The 17,012-nt window shown below is 41.8% G+C and overlaps 2 protein-coding genes across 5 annotated transcripts in view; one reads left to right on the top strand and one right to left on the bottom strand.

Moving 5' to 3' along the window:
• The window catches only part of ssh (Protein phosphatase Slingshot), a 194,179-nt gene extending 181,234 nt beyond the window's left edge, over positions 1 to 12,945 (top strand). For 3 of the 4 annotated variants that reach the window (XM_086541887.1, XM_086541888.1, XM_043001342.2), the window contains 6 exons: positions 6,169 to 6,363; positions 6,530 to 6,787; positions 6,981 to 7,127; positions 7,536 to 7,719; positions 8,125 to 8,455; positions 8,595 to 12,945. In XM_086541887.1, coding sequence (XP_086398013.1) covers positions 6,169 to 6,363; positions 6,530 to 6,787; positions 6,981 to 7,127; positions 7,536 to 7,719; positions 8,125 to 8,455; positions 8,595 to 11,023 — 3,544 coding nt within the window. In that variant the 3' untranslated portion in view covers positions 11,024 to 12,945. Of the gene's footprint in view, positions 1 to 3,432; positions 5,598 to 6,168; positions 6,364 to 6,529; positions 6,788 to 6,980; positions 7,128 to 7,535; positions 7,720 to 8,124; positions 8,456 to 8,594 lie in introns of those variants that run through there. The other variant, XM_043001350.2, reaches the window with a different exon arrangement.
• A 4,020-nt stretch (positions 12,946 to 16,965) lies between these two features.
• DCTN4-p62 (dynactin subunit 4) overlaps positions 16,966 to 17,012 on the bottom strand; it is a 19,332-nt gene continuing 19,285 nt past the window's right edge. Inside the window, exon 9 of the mRNA XM_086541886.1 lies at positions 16,966 to 17,012. This exon is cut by the window's right edge and continues 1,517 nt beyond it. The gene's annotated coding sequence lies outside the window, so the exon portion shown is untranslated.

The following is a 17,012-nucleotide window of genomic DNA, read 5'->3' as shown; positions in this document are numbered from 1 at the left end:
CTTGCCCTGAAAGGAACTGGGGTGGCGACCCGGCATGACTAAAGGCGGCGTGACCATGACAATTGACGGTCGTTTAAGAGCAGGCTCGCATGACACTGGCGGTCCATATCTCTGTGACTAAATTGACATCACGATCCCACTTTTTTGTCGCTCCGAAAGTTTGTTGACTCGGGTGATTTGACATTAATGCTGAGGCGGATGAGTTTCTTGGAATTTCTTGTGGGAGATGAGCTTCGCCAGGCGTTGCCCGGCCTCCTCCTCCCGCTCTCATGGGCTCGTGTTCTCTCGATGCCTCTTGCTAATGAGACGGATCGATCGGAGAATGCAACGCACGCCGAGGAAAGTAAAAGCGAGGCTGGGTCAGGGCGGAAGCTGGCACGGGGAGAGAGGAGAGTCGTACGAGTACAAGTTTGACGTCCAACGCGCCGCTGGGTGTAAAATCAGTTACGACATGTATTGCTAATACATTATGTCTGTATGTATGCGTGTGACACGCTGTGCCTGTCACGGATTACGCCCTCTACTTCGCTCGCCCCGCCGCTGGCTTCGGGTATCTGCGTGGTATCTCCGTGCGGCTTTCCGATGTTGGTGTTGATACCGATAGTAGTGATCAGTGTATCGCCGGGAGATACTGCGGAGGAATAGAGAACGAGGAGATTCTGAGATACCGCTTCGATGGTCACGTGTCTGTCCGCATGGCCTGCCCTCCGTGCCCTCCCCGCCTCCCCATCCCTTGACCCCGTAGGGACGAAGGCGCCAGGGGAATGGGGAGGGTCACCTCTCCAGCCGATATTAGGAGTATCGGCCTTGGCCCGCCGTAAGGGAACGGTGTTGGGCGCGATAGCATGGTCCGTGGTGGGGGCGAGTGAGGGAAGGCTGTTGTCACGAGTGGGCGAAGGAGTGTTGGCCGCACCCACGAGAAGCTCCTCCAAGTCTCCTCACCTCCAAGGTCACGCAACAGCCGCGCCAACCGCGAGTCGCAGGGAAAGGGCGAGGGGCTGGGGCGAGGGGGAGTCAAGGGCAACACCTTCAGGATGAGTTTGTGTGTCCACTCTGGAAGACTTCATTTGTTGATGATCGCTCATTCCTGTTACACTCGGGCGTGCGTATGTGACTTTGGTAACGTCATGCAGCAGGAACAAGTTATTGCCGGGGGGGGGGGGCAATATCGCACGCCGATCCCGTGGCTTTCACAAGCGGACTCCTTCCAGCTTGCAGGTTTTGTAAAGCTGCCTTGGGTATGATTAACTAGGGATCGTTTTGACAGGAGGCGATCTTGCTGTAATACGACGTTAATTATTTTGGGTGACATCCTGTGTCCATTTGGTGCTGGCACGCCGCACTATGCCCCTCTGGTCCTCGGGGATTGCGCGTCTCCGATAACATGAGGAGCGTGGTAAGGGGAGGGCGGTAATGGGGTTGTCAAGATGTTCTCTGCTCATCCTGTAGTACGCAGTATCCTCTCCCTGTTACCCTCCCTCCTCCCCCTCCCCAACACCCAAGATCGTCCTTGATTGTGCCAGTGCCACCCCTCTCTTTCCCCCATATTGCGCACTTGGACGCGGTGATGACTGAGTGGTACTTTACCCGGCGCGGCGGCGGGCCGGACACGTGTAGTTGCGGCGTAATCTGCCGGGGTTGTTTGTCCCGCGCCAGACGCCAGGCGCACATACGCTGCAATTATGACGAGGCGTAGATAGCCTTGTGTGTGGATCCGAGGGCCTGGGCAGGGAAGGGCTTTACACAGAAGCTAAAGGAACATGCCGCCTTGATTCTCAGTTACTAACGAGTATACATTACGGAGGATACGCTTACGGATGCGTCTGCCTCTGTTTATTGTGTACGAGATAAGGCTTCACTGTGATCTCACACGTGGCGTCCGTGCTGAGTGTATCACCTGTAGGATTAATCGTTCCTCGCGTAGTAGAAATCGCCTGTAAATCATATTCACGTAAACTTGATCAAAGTGAGAGTCCATACCGCCATGCAGTCCTCGCAAGGGCTAGAGAAAAAGACCAACACAATTGAAATTTGGAATCTGTCTCCCGTGAACTGCTTAACAACCCAGACGAGAAGAGTGGCGGTGTCGGGAAGCGATTACGTGCGAATTGCAGGATGAAAGTGGCGGCGTGAGTAAGGAACGGCTCGGCGGTGGCGAGGAAGCCAGATAAGCGTGGGAGAGAGACGGAGGGCGGCGGGAGGGAGAGCGGGGAAGGAGGGGAGAGCCGGGTGTCGGAAGGGAGCTGGGAAAGCTCACCAGCAAGTTGTGAGGTTTGGTGGGGGTGGGAAGGCGGAGCAGCCAGGCAGGCATGGGAGCATGTGAGAACACCCACGTACACGGTGAAAAGCAATAGCCCTCGCCGCCACCCGCCCACCGTGTGAAGTTGTAGTCCAAGAAGTAGGCGTGTCTTGCACAGGGAAGCCTGTTGCGATAGGAAGGTCTCTCCTTTTTTGCTGGTCGAGGTTCGGCTGGCTATATTGGAGGTCGATTATGTCTAATTTTTCTTTAATGCCATCATTCCCATAATCAATATAGGTCTATATACTTTCGTAAGGTATTGGTGCCCGAGGTGAATGCGTGTGGAGTGCAAGCAACCGCCATGAGGAGAGACGATGGCAGACTGGCTGATGTAAGCGGCCTTTGTAAACGCCCATACATGTGCCCGGGGTCGAGGTGAGGGTTAGAACGGGCGGACAAGACCAAGGACACCTTTTTTTTTCAAAGCTTAACGCTAGATAATACCTTCCTACACAATGGCAGAGAAGCCGTGCAAGTGCATGCTTTAGTAGGCACTTGGTGGAAGGCGTTGTTGTGAAAAGGGGGAAGCTCCGGCGGGGGGAGGGGGGGAGGGGAGGAGGCGATAAAGGAACTCGCCTAGTGCGACGGCAGCCGAGACTGAGTTTGGGCCAGAATGGATGTGCGAGAAGCCGCGAGAAGACCTCGTGTGTTTCGGGTGAAAGGAAAAGCAAGAAAGAGAAGAGTGTGCAATATGAATTCGCTTTCCCGACGCCCACGCCCCCCCCCCTCGCCATCCTACACATTCGTCCGTTGTTCTCTCGGTGCACAAATAGCAAGCTCAATGCACGCACACACCTGTGGAGGTAAGCGGTCTCTTGGCACTGTGGGCAGCGTCCGTCCGTCCGCGTATGCCCCCACCAAGCAGCAAAGAGCACAGGGCCAAGGGATCGGCGGGACCAAGAGGGCGTGGGTTGACAAGCGAGGGAATTGGTTGAGCGAGATCGAGGAACTGAGGCAGCAACACATGGCTCTTGTTGTCATCTTCCACATGTGTGTCACTTTCACTTTCTGACATAACACAAAAATGACTCCGAGTGTTTTATAAAGTTAAAGCGGCGTTCATGTTAACTAGCCCAGCATGACTCGACCCTTGAGGAGGGACTGCTCTGCCTTCGGCTAAACGCGACGTTTTTTTTTTTTTGTTTTTTTTTTTACTCAGTTATGTTTTTCCCACTTTCCTTCTTCTGTTTGTTTTTCTTTCTCCGTATCGCTTTCTTTTTATTATTCGTCCGCTTCCCCTTCCTCTCTGTAGCCACTGGAACCTACGTGTCAGCTCCGCTCCCTCACTCGACCCTTTTCCATCCTCGAATTCTTCAAGTGGCGCAGATGTAGCGTTTCCAGCGTGACGTGATCCAAAGCCAGGGAACCTCCGTAACGCTACCGCCTCTTCGCCTCGCCACCTTTTTCTTCCCTGAACCCGATGTCACTGAGGTTTCTTAAAGGCACACTGACGGGGAGAAGAAAAGAGATCCGCTCCACGGGCAGGGGGCGGGAGGGTCAGCGGCGAAGGGCAGAGTGGCAGTGAGAAACAGCGGGCTCAGGATTCAACGCCACTCTTGCCTGTGACTCGGTCATTTCTGACACGGGTAGGGCACGCAGGCCTTCGCTTGGATCTTACATGTTAGTTGTATGTTGGCAAAGTGCACAGAAAAAGTGCAGTTACTTCAGGAGCCTACCGTTGACTCTTCTAGGAATTGTATAGAGCTTTTGCTAAACTGCATGCGCAGACCATCAGAAGATGAAACTTCCTGGTTCACAGTTTCCTTTCGAATAGCTGTTTTGACTGACATTGTGTAACATAAGTACACAAATCGTTTTTTCATTCTTTGTTTGCAGTAAGATCGAAAGTTGTAATCTTGACTCATGTCTAGAGATCATGTGAATATGCCTATAGGCATGTATGAACATAAGAGTACTAGCAGACACGGACACATGATGTAAATGAGTATGTATGTGTGTAAATGGATATATCCACGAATTTCAGTTCATACATTTCATCGCTTCAGATGACTGCCCATCGAAAAGCTCTGCCGAGGGAGTGCATGCCACGAAGCAAATCCTCCGCCCCAAGCAGCAGGGCAAGTGTCCGTCGGGAGATCGGCCCTCGGCGCAATAAGAGCGGGTCAGATAGGATTATTATCTCCTTGAGAATGAGAGAGCTTGCGGGCGTGACCCGGTCGGTTAAATTCCTTTGATATGGACCAATTAGCATAGTTCGGTGGGAGCGCGAAGTCGTTAATGCGACTTAGCGAGAAGGAGGAGGAGGGAAAACGGGGGAAGCTAGACCTGAGAAGAGCGGGAGAGTGAAAGTGTGAAGCCTCGGAGGAAAGTGTAAGGCAGGATCGGAGAGTGGGATGTGTGTGATACGTGTTGTGGTGAGAGGAAGGCGTGTTTACGCGATAACGGAGGGAGAGGATGTTGTTTGACTAGAGTTCTCCCGGATGCCTGGGTAAAAGTGTCGACCGCTACCTCCTTCGAAAAATATGTCAACGGAGGGTATGTCTTTGTGCCTTCTTTAAAATTGCAACAGTTACCAACACTAGGAGGCGTTGCCGACGGGAGCAGCCACCTTTCCCGAGCGACCGGACCCCAATCACAGGAAGGGCCACTACCTGCACCCTTTGCCCTCGCTCCCTCCTTTCTCTGCGTGTGGCTGCCGGCACTTCAACCATGCTAGGAGCGAGTGGGTTTTTTCTTCGTTAATGTGTGTAGGTGGGGGAGAGAGATCTTTGTTTTCTAGACTTTTGTTATCTACGTAAGTGAATGTTGGAGATTCTATGAATCGCAGGTCCAAGCATTACTTGAATCAAAATATTTAAGATGCTTGGATTTGAAACGTATAACAAACGATGTGTCCCTTCTAATCATAAAAGGCAAATTGAAAATCTGAAATGCGATCTCTGGGAGCAGATTAGTCGAGGAAGCAGCCCGAAGTATAAACATGACTCCAACAAGGAAGAATGCGGCTTCTAAGAGAAAACAGGTTGGCATGAACGTGCTGGCGGGAATCCTGACGGGGGCCCCCCCTCCCTCTTCCCTTCCTCCCTCTCCCTCCTTTTACGTTCGGGCTTCTAACCCTTCCTTTCCCATCTCAAGGAACTAGAATCCCCCTCCACCTCCCGGGCTAAATCACCCCCATCTTGATCCTTACGGCATCTGCACACGCGCGCGTCTATACCCCTTGATTGAGATGTGGTCCGCGCGGTCTGTGTGGAGGGGGCACGGGTTCCTCTCTCGCGCGGGCGGCAGTGCCAATTCGTCTCATCGCGAAGGAACACTGGCTTCTCTCGCTCGCCTGGTATGCTATATATTGTCTTGCCTTAATTATGTTGGCTTTGGTTTGGGTTATGGCGGCATAATGAATGGTGGTCAGTGAGGTCTAGATTCAGTCTGTTTTTGACTGGGAAGACGAGGAAATTATACATACAAAAGTTTCCATGGAGGTATATCCATGCCTTTGTGTTTCTTTGTTTGTCTGATTGTGTGTGTTTGTGCTTGTGTATGCATTTGTGTATATGTAGATGTAGATGTGTGTTCATGTGTGTCTGATTTTTCTACCACAAGCATGGTAATTGGAAGAATTATTAGATTACATGCACTCATGAAAACATGTGCAGTTACTTATTGCAACCCCACATAAGCCTGCTAGAGAAGAGGACAGAATGATCTCAAGATGCAGATGGCTGCAGTTTGCATATTGATATACCATCATTAGAGAGATTCAGTTGATCATTATCTTTATTGATTGTGTTTAAAGCAGCTATTCAGTTATAGCATTTATGGCCATGTGTATTGAGAGTGTGTATGTGTGTATCATGTTGTAATGTATCATTGAGATTGAAAATATAACAAACTCTTTTTTCACACAGGTCAGCACTCCAGACCCTCCATAAATCCAGCTCTAAGGCTCAGGACGCCCACTACTTCCTCGGGGGCTTGAACCATGACTGGGTGGGCTACTATGAGAGGGGTGTGGCCTCCGACCAGTCCTGCATCAATGAGTGGAATGCTATGGATAGCCTTGAATCCAAGCGACCCCCATCGCCGGACTCTCTTACAGACAAGTGAGTACATGAGTGAATTAATTACCTCAGCTTCCTGTGCATTACTTTCCTCTTTGTTTGGAAACTAAAAGATTTGTCATTGTAGGAATGTCCCTCATAATGGCCTCTACTCAATGTTTATTGACTTGTAGTTGTAAATTACCACAATATTCCATCTTTCCCTCAGAGAAGAGACGCAGCTCCTTATCCGTAACAAACTGAAGGAGATCATGATGAGTGTGGACATCGATGAGGTCACTTCCAAATATATCCGACAAAGGCTGGAGGAAGATCTAGCCATGGACCTATATAAGTTTAAGTCGTACATTGACCAGGAGATGATGACCATCCTGGGCCAGATGGATGCTGCAACAGAGATCTTCCCTCATGTTTACTTGGGATCTGAGTGGAATGCTTCAAATCTGGAGGAATTGCAGAATAATGGGTGAGTTACTGGTTAATAGTTTAAACTCTTTAGCAGATAGATTTATATTTGTTCTCACTTCATTGACTACATTGCCAGCTATTTTGGTATTTGCATTTAAAGATACCAGGAAACTTCAGTTTCATAAGTTCAATTATTATTATTATTATATATATATATGTATATGTATGTAATTTATATTTATTTTTTTCAGGGTGGGTTTTATACTCAATGTAACAAAGGAAATAGATAATTTCTATCCTGGAACATTTGACTACCTCAACATTCGAGTTTATGATGATGAGAAGACGGAACTCCTTAAACACTGGGACCGCACCTTTAGATACATTGCACAAGTCAAGTAAGTTTATTCATTTTTTCTGACTTTATCATTCTTTAGGGCTCTCTCTCTCTTTATATGATGTTTTATAAATATTTTAAAACATTTGAATAGTATTCAATTTTCCTAAAGGAAGTGCATACAAAAGTCAGTCACTCAGATAGAGACATGCAGAGTCTGTGCCGATAATCAACAGACAGCAGGAAAATGATTATGATACTTTTAAGGACCATCATGTAGATTTTGATGTATTGATTCCAAAGATTACAACTAAATTTTTAGTGTGGACTGAATTAAAATAGATAAAAGGGATTGTTTAGTACATTTCTGCATCTGATCACCAAATGTCTTTATGGTTTTGTATACCATATTAATATTATCACTGAAAGAAATGTATTGCTTGGAACTCATTTGTTTTTCAACCTTCAGAGAGAAAGGATCAAAGGTCTTGGTACACTGCAAGATGGGCATCAGCAGGTCAGCCTCAGTAGTCATTGCATATGCTATGAAAGCTTTCAACATGAGTCTGGAGGAAGCTCTTTCCCTTGTGAAGAAGAAGAGAAGCTGCATCAAGCCTAATAAGGCTTTCTGTGGTCAGCTTAAGACTTACGAGGTAAGGAACTTTTTCCAAAGTTTAACCATTACTGCTAAGAGTTGGGTGATTGGTGACAACCTACTTTGAAAATGTTTTTGAAAATTAAAAGTAGTGATCACAGAAATTGACAAATAAATACTGTCTTTGTTTGCTCGGGGGGTACATCCCAAGGATATGATTATTAGAAGCCCCCCCCCCCCACACACACACACTCCCCCTTCAGAAAATTCAGGTGTTATTGAATGTGGTGATAACATGCTTTATTTTTTATTGTTATTTTTTCATGATGGAAAGGTCCTTTGGTTCTTTTTATTTTACTGTAAATAATGTAACAATAATTTTTTCTGTATATGTGCAGATATATGCATATTTGTATCATTAATTTAAAAAATATATTAAATTCAACTTTCCTTCCTTTTTCAGGGTATCCTTGATGCCAGTAGACAACGACATAACATTCTGTGGCGCAGCAAATCAGAGACAAATCTCAAGTCTACCTCAGCACAGGCCAATCGACCAACTCAAACAAATCATGAAAACAACAATTTATCTGATAATGATAATGTAGACAGCAGCAACAATAATGATAATAGACATAAGAGTTCAGAAGAGCTAACTGCTTATGAAACTACTTACAATGCCTTAACTGTGCGCATTCCATCTCCCTGCACTGGAGATGAAGTGAGACGCCCAAAGTCATGGTCACCAGATGATCACACAGCTGGACTGTTGTTTCCTCAAGATTCTGACCAAGGTAAGTTAATGTTATAAGTAAAGAGAAAGAGACTTCTTTCATTTTGATTTAATGATGTAACCTTGGTCATTGAAACAAAACATTTTCCTCTTTTGTATGATAAGAGCGCTAAGTCAAGTTTTTCTTTCTTGTTCGTCAGGTGGGAGTGACTTTGGAGACTCCTGGCGCCGATCTCAATCCCTTAACACACAGTCCTGGCGAGCACATGTGACAGTGCAGCAGAGGGACTTGAGAGATATTGGCACAGAGGGGGGATCACCAGTTGAAGACAATGAGAGTGATTATCCTGTTTCTGTAGTTGAAGCAGTTAACCCACTATATACTGATACCCCTTCTGAAAGTACGATTAATGAGGTCTCTGGACTCCAGCTGTCATCATCAGTCAAAGATAGAATCAATGAGTTTGAGAGTGTACAAACTGTAAGTCAAACAGCCATGAAAAAATCCCAGAATGGAAAAAAAGGGGAGGTTGTGCAATTACAAAATACCACCACATCCAGTGATGATTTCAGTGATCAATCAAGCACAGCTGAGTTAGAGAAGGTCATTGAAACTTTGCTCTCCCCAGGCATTGAAGACCTGCAGGGTAGTGAGCCAGTAGTTTCACAAACCAAGCCAGCCGCTCAAAAGCATCAGGCTGTTTTAGTACCATCACATCTTTGGCAAGAAGAATGTTCAGAAATAGAAGAAAGTGTGGATTCTATGGAGAGTCCAGTAGGTGTGCCAAAAGAAGCCATCACCTGGCCAGCAGGCATAGTAAAGAGGCAGAAGCAAGACTTTGAAGATAAGGTAAAAATGAGTGATTCTAAGACAGTTCCTAGTTGCAAAGAGCTTGATTCACCTTTGTCAAGGCAGAGTTCATCTAGTTCTTTAAGTAGTCAATTTCAGAGGGTAGAAGTTATTAGGTCCCCCAGTTATGGAAGGCAAGATTCAGTTGGATCAGACTCTGTAAAGAAGGATGATCCTTTTTCTGCTAAGCTTGATAAAGTGTTTGATCGTGAGGAGAGAAAACAGCAGAGACTGAGCACAGTTAGTCCCTTAATTGGGGATGTAAAGGAAACTCCATCTCGCAACAGCTCCTGGGGTTCCTTTGATAGTGCTGTAGTGTTAGCAGACAGAGACTTTCCATCAAGACAGAGTTCATGGGGATCCTGTGACACAAGAGGAACAGCAGGCACAATAGCCTCAAGAAATAGTTCTTTTGGTCCCTATGATATTAAGCAACAGCCTCTTCCAGAAGACCCAGAGTCAGTAGTGCCAATAAGCAACATAACTGGAACCTACTTTGAAAAGGACTCTGGCCCGTTTTCTCCAGGAACTATCAGAAGAAACCGGAGTAAAAATTCTGAAACTAAAGAAGGCATTGTTGATGAGGTTAAGATACAGTCTAATGAACCAGAAGAAATTGAGGATGCAGTGATGGAAGATTTGCCTCAATATAAACCAGTTGCAAACGTTAAGGCTTATGGGCCCGCTCCTTATAAAAGTCCTGTGGAAAGAGTTCCGCCAACCGATCTTAATGATGAAGGAATGGAAGAAATACCTGAAGGATTAGATTGTCATAAAAATACTCTTAGTGTACCTGTTCACATTCCAGATAGTACAAATCCTTCAGCTTCTGACAAGTCCCAATCCATTATAATTAGCCCTGGTGCACCTCTTGGACAAAGCATAAGCCCTATGTCTGATATAGAAATTTCAAGTGAGAAGATTGTATTTAACAAAACTAGCCCAGTAACAGAAGATGAAGTTCCTGTTCCAGGCACAGTTAAACAACATAAGCAGCTACTTGAGAGCAGGACAGAAGGAGTAGATAAAGAAAAACCAAATTACAATCGTTCCCAGAGTTATTCTACATCAGATATTGAGAAGAAAGAAGCCAATCCACCAAGCCAGCTTGGTCGAAGTTTTTCGGAAAAAAGGGCAAAATTTGAAGGGCAACTAGAAGGCGAAACAGAAGAAGGCAAAGTAAAAAAAATAACTCGAGCTCTTGAACAACAAAAGTATGATGAAAAATTTCAGCAACTAAGAATGAAGGGTATTAGAAAAAGATCTCATAGTCTTGAGCGCCTGAGCACATCACCTACCTCTCCAGGTTGCTCTACACAGCAGTTTCTTGATCAGCTATTTGATCAGACTCAAGCTGAAGTTAGAGACCTAGAGGAAGATTTACCCAGTGAAGAGATTTGTGTGAAAAGCTTAGTTGGAAAATTTGAAGATTCTCAAGAAAAAATGCAACACAAGGTTCAGACTAGGAATGTTAGAGCCAAGTCTGATAGTTCAACTCCAGACAAGTTCCTACCACCTGTTCCTCAAAGAAAATCCAGCCTAGACTATAATTTTAAACCAAATCTTCGAGCACAATCCCAACCACCTCCAACTCCTTTACGGTCATCAACATCAGGAAGCAGTCTTTCTCCAGTTGTGAAAGTGCCCATCCACAAGCCACCTCCAGGAGGACGTGGTCAGACTTGTGGGGTTGAAGTGCGGCAAAAGAAGCAGCAAGGGAAAACGCATCCCTTGACTAAGTTAACAAGAGCAAACAGGGAAAATTACCACACTATGTAATTTTTTTTCTTTCTTTCTTTCTTTCTTTTTCTTTTTTTTATATTTAGTTGAGGATGCTGATATGAATGCTTCCATCTGTGAAATCCTCTTATTTGTGATACGTAGACTAAGGTTAACATTTGCCACTTTCAGATGAGGCACAGATACCCAAATAGTAATGATGTTGCTTTATTTGCATATAAATGAATGAATCTCATTTAGAGATGTTTTGCTGTCAGTGGCCAACAACTTCCAGATAACTTTTGTGCCTCTTCAATAGATCATGTCTGCTAGTTCATGGGAAAGGACAAAAAACAAAAAAAACACAAAAAAAGAAATAAGAAAAAAAATATTACACACAAATACACATTCTTGATATATGTATTAATAGAAATTGTAAACAAATTTGTAATCAGTGAATCCCATGAATGGCAGGTACTAGCTATGTGGTTCTTCCTGGTATCTTATTTACATCACTAGTCGTCAAAGTAGGACCATAATTCAGGACATGACAGAAGTGTGTGCTGCGTTAGAATGACATAAGTAAGAATTCTGAAGCCTCATTGATTTCTGTTTAAGCAATGCCAAGGATATGAAAGAGTAATAGCATTTGTCTCTGTTACTTCAATAAGTACCTTGCATTCACCGTATCCTGTATAAAAAAAATATATAGCATTAAAAAGATAATCATGCAAAGAAGGAAAATCCAGCTGTCAGGAAATCGTGTATGACTTTTTCAGTAGTGTGAATGCAGTGTGGAACACTCGGCACCACCTGTTTTTATGGTGTTGCTTCAGAATTTGGGCAGTAGTTCCCTTCCTCATACTGGTTTCTCCCAAGTTGAGGAAATAAATCTTGTGCAACTTAAGTAGTGCATAACTCGTCATTTTCATATGAGTGTGCTAGTCCCTGCTTCTACTTCTATTTTCTAGTCTAGCTTCCACCTGTTACCCCATTCTCAAAAAATGTAAAATTGTTAGTAGTCTGTGTCTTTTTTTTTCCATGACATCAAGTGTCTGGCATGAATGTTTGAAATTTATGCATTGTTGTATTCACAAATTGTATATTCTGTGAATTTATACCTAGGCTTGTTGGGCACCAGATAACAGTCTGCCATAATTTAATAGTTCTCATTATGTTGACAGTTTGAACTTCAGTTTCCATCACAGTATCTAGTGTCATAGATATGTGATTGTGATGTGCCAGCATGTTTATGTCCCATATATGACAGGTTTATATCAGCCAGTGATGTGTGTTAAATTAATGTCATACATGTAATGCAAGAATTGTTATTTGAAAGGCTTAAAAAATTAAAATCTGTCACTTTTCTGCTAATTTATGGCTGGTGTCAGTAGACATTCCTCCTTTTTGCTCAATTAAGATGACTTGCACTACTTAGTGTCATCCCCCATGTGTGTTAAGTTTATGAATGTGTACTTGACCAGTTAAAATATATACCATTTTAATATTGTTTGTCATACAGCTGAAAATATTTAAGTACTGTTTGATAAACACTGTACACCAATTATTATAATTATCCTCTTAGCCTTTTTAATTGTAATTTCTTCATGTTAAGCAGTCTTTACGAAAAATAGTCAACAAATTTTGGGTGTATGTGTGTGCATGTGTGTACGTTTGCATGTGTGTATGTATATACACATGATGGTGCAGTATGTGTAAAAATGATGCATGGAGAAAGACCTTACCTAGGCCACCCGGTCCCAGTGTTACCACTATCATTGCAAACACAACATTCTTTGCTGTCACTTACTTGCTCGCAGCCTTTATAAAATGAAGTATGTATATAATCTCTGATTGTAACTTCCTTGTCATAATGATATTGGTGATTTACAATGTAATTTATGTATAACAGTGGTGTGCTATATTTTGTATATAATTTGTACAAGAATCTAATTTATGATAATAAAATAAAATTGAAACAGTTTCTTTTTTATGCATTTACTTCCTAATTAATGTAAAAATTGTTGAGGGTATTAAAATGGAACTAAATTATTTATATGAAACTATCTTTGTATACTACCCTGAAGTTTCATGGTACAAATGATAATGTAAATCTGCATAAAATCTGCAAATGAAACATCAACTTTTCAATGTGATATGATCAGAAAAATAGGATATGGAATCTATAAACTTTCTAAATATAGAAATTGTACATTTCCATATGATTCTAATAAATATGAAAGAAAATCCTTGGCCTGTTTAATACCATTTTTGATAATCAAAAGTCACCGAATGTATCCATATTCAATTAAAATGAAAACCGTTTTGAAGATAGATTCTGCTATAACATAAAGAAAAAAACTTTTCAAATAATATCAAGCATATAGCAGGTATGTGAATCTAAGTGAAACATCCAGTATTTTCTTATACAGTGCTTGAGTTCCCTTTAAGTTTTAAGGAGCAAAATGATGGGATACTGAAGACTGTTCAAGTTCTGGATGTGCAATAAAATATATAGAATCATGTGAAATAGAAGATCCTAGTCACTGCTAGCAAATAAGAGTTGTGTGATTACCTTGCCACCAAAATATACTTAATCCTTGAAATTTCTATTACAATTTGATTTTATTGACAGATACCTTCACCTGTATTTTTTATTTATGCTTCCTCTGAATACTGAAGAGGTTTGTTGGGAGGACCTTCTGATTGGTTCAACATCTGTGTTAAATGTATACATGATTGATCAATTTAATTTTCATGTCATCATTGATCTAGGTTTATGGAGCTATTTTACACTGCAATTTTTATAGAGTGCCAAAATAGTAGTCCTCTACATAACTAAATACCTCCAAACTAAATACCTTTCCAGGTAACATACATGGCGTAAATGTTGGGAGCTTCTAATGTTGTTTGTCTAAAATTATTTTGAATTCTCTGCACTACACCTGTGATAATATTTTTCCACATCCCAACTTGACTACTTTGTTTAAAAAGAAATCTTAAAATCCTCACCCTTCATTTTGCTACGAGAGACAAATTTGGGAGATACATAAATAGCATAAACTTTCAAACCATATTTTCTATATGTTTGTACTCACTCAGTACAATTAGAAATATATATTTTTCATCTCTAATATAGGATATAGATTGTTTATGAATAACTGGCAATGTAAGTAGTAATTGTGTAACATAATTTTTTAATGCACTATAAAATTTAAGAAAGCACACTTATCAAAGCACAGAATAGACAATCAAATACATTTCAAAATATGAACCTGAGGATTTAGAGATCTAGCCATCCTGGTGGTGTATTAAAAAAATCCACAAAACAATTCCTCTGCAATCATTTGCAATATAAATGTTCTCTGCATCAGACATGATTGCAGCATTCACCAAACACCTGCTGTGACTTTGTGTTCAGCTGTGCATTTGATGAGAATTTTCAAAGCATTTAAATAACAATGGGACAAGACATCACTAATAAAAAATGAAGCTAACTTAAGAATTGAGTGTTTATTGAGATTGATTACTATTTTCAAATCACTAAGCTCATTCTGTTTATTAGATCAACTAGTTTTTGTTTTATTAGAAAACTGTGGAAACAAGATTGGTCCCACTTTATTAACCCATTGCACACGGGTGTCGTGACATACATGACACAGGAGCTCTGGCCTGATGACAGGCATCATGACATACATGATGTTTGGGGATTTTGGATCACTGTGTTATTTGATTGTGCTATAAGTAATGAACAACAAAAGTGGACAATTGCAATCATAATTACTATAATTGCCATGATATTAAGCAAACCTAGATGGCACCACTTTCTTCTAGCACCTCTAGGAGAGAGAGCCTTGAATGGCACCTATCCATGGTCTCTAGCAAGCATTATATTTATAGTGATGGCACATAGTAGGTTGAAGACCTCTCTCTCTAAAGTACCATAGATGAAGGATGTGCAGGCAGAACGAGAAGAGGAAGGCAACTCAAACCATTCTCAATGTCTACAATGTGCCCCTGTGCCAATAGGGATGCCTTTTTTACTGTGACACTCACAGTCTTCCCTACCTCTTCAGGTTATCTTCATTGTGGATGGTTTTACGTTTCATATGAATTCATGAGAGTACATAAATACAAAAAAATAAAGTTGCTATTTGTCCTCCTATAAAATAGCAATACTTCTATCACACTGAGTATGAAACTAATGAGCTGATTGGACCCTAAATTACAATTTTTAGTCTAGTGGAGTATTTATAGAGCCTGTGATATGACAGATGTAAGTTTTTAAATACAGTAAAACACACAAAAATTAAAACACAAAAATGGCTCTAGCTTTATAATGAGTGACTAAGAGAGAGTGGGAAAAGCCAAGGTATATTGTGTGAAGCTGACTCACTCTGAAATAAAACCGATTCTGGAGACGGCAAGCAAATATATCCCCCGTCAGCAATGGGTTAACCAATTGCAAACGGGGGATATATTCGCTTGCCCAGTCTTCAGGAGGCATTTTGTTTCAGAGCAAGGCAGCTTGAAGCAACATAATTTGAATCATCCCACTCTCTTTCAGTCACTCCTTATAAAGCGAGGGCCATTTTGGTGTTTTAATTTTTGTGTATTTTATTGTGTTTAGAGACTTATATTTCATATCACAGGCTCTATCAATGCTGAAGTTGACTAAAATTGTAGTATTATGATCCATATCAGCTTATTTTCTTTATACTCAGTGTGACAGAAGTATTGCTATTTTATGGTAGGACAAAAAGCAACTTAATTTTTTCATATTTTTGTGCTGTTATGAATGAAAACAAAACATATAACCACCTACAATGAAGATAACATGAAGAGGTAGGGAAGAGGAAGGACACCTGTGCTTTTGACTGTGAGTGCTAAAGTAAAAGGAATCCATATTGGCACAAGAGCACATTTTTAGACACTGGGTATGGTTTGAGTGGCATTCCTCTTCTCATTCAGCCTTCATATCATTCATTGGTAAGAGGTCATTAACTTGCTGTGTGCCATCACTCTCTAAAGATGGGTGCCATTCAAGGCTCTCTCTCCTGCTGGTGCTAGAAGAAAGTGGTGCCATCTAGGTTTTGGATGTTAGGTTTGCTTATCATTACAGTAATTATAGTAATTATGTCTGCAATTGCCATCATCACTCACTACTTACTCATAGCACAATAAAATAGCACAGTGATCCAAAATCACCAAACATCATGTACGTTATGACGCCCATCGTCAGGCCAAAGCTCTTGCATTGCGTATGTCATGACACCCATCCACAATGGGTTAAGAAACACAGTGGGCAAGATGTGTCTTCTATACTATAACTTACCAATGTTATGCATCTTTGTTAAAAAAAGACAACTCATATTTCTCTTTTATGAGCAAAAAACAAAGAAAGAGTTACGAATACATACTGACCATTAGCTTTCTGAATGTAACGAGGCCATTCCTGTCCTCGTTGGTTAAAACTTATATCTATGGTAAGTAATGGCTTTTTTCCCCATTTTTGGGGTGTTGAAGAAAATCTATAAGATGCAATCATTTTTAGGCAGTTTTATTTATTTTATCCTCTCCTCATATAACAATTTTATACACCTTACCTGTACATAAGCCAACTCAATGCACTTTAAACAGGAGAAACATTTGCTTTTAATGTTTACTCTATTAACTTTATTTCCCGCTTTTTTTTCTTTTTTTAATTACTTAAAAGTCTTTAAGAATTTGTAATAATATCATCATGAAAATCTGTAAGATGTATTTTTTATGGCGAGTTTACTGATTTTACCCTTTCTGAAAAAAAAGTAAACCAACTGGGTAAAACTCTTTCAAAATCCTCCTAAGCTTATGGTAGAGTGCAGGCCTAAAGGACGTAAACTAGTCATAAGTCTTATTTACGGGCATTTTACAGGGAGATCATTCCCTTTAAAACAAAAATAAATCAAACCCATTACAAGAAGAAAAATTAAGTAACTGGTAAACTTTGATTGAAAAACTACTTCAACAACTTTTTATTTGGTTTATTATCTTATAATTGATACATATG

The sequence above is a fragment of the Penaeus japonicus genome, unplaced genomic scaffold (assembly GCF_977035675.1).
Source record: "Penaeus japonicus unplaced genomic scaffold, GWHDUDI00000001_assembly GWHDUDI00000011, whole genome shotgun sequence".
In the NCBI taxonomy this organism is placed as follows: Eukaryota; Metazoa; Arthropoda; class Malacostraca; order Decapoda; family Penaeidae; genus Penaeus; species Penaeus japonicus.
Note: the sequence above shows the minus strand (reverse complement) of the source record. Positions and strands in the feature narration are given on the sequence as shown.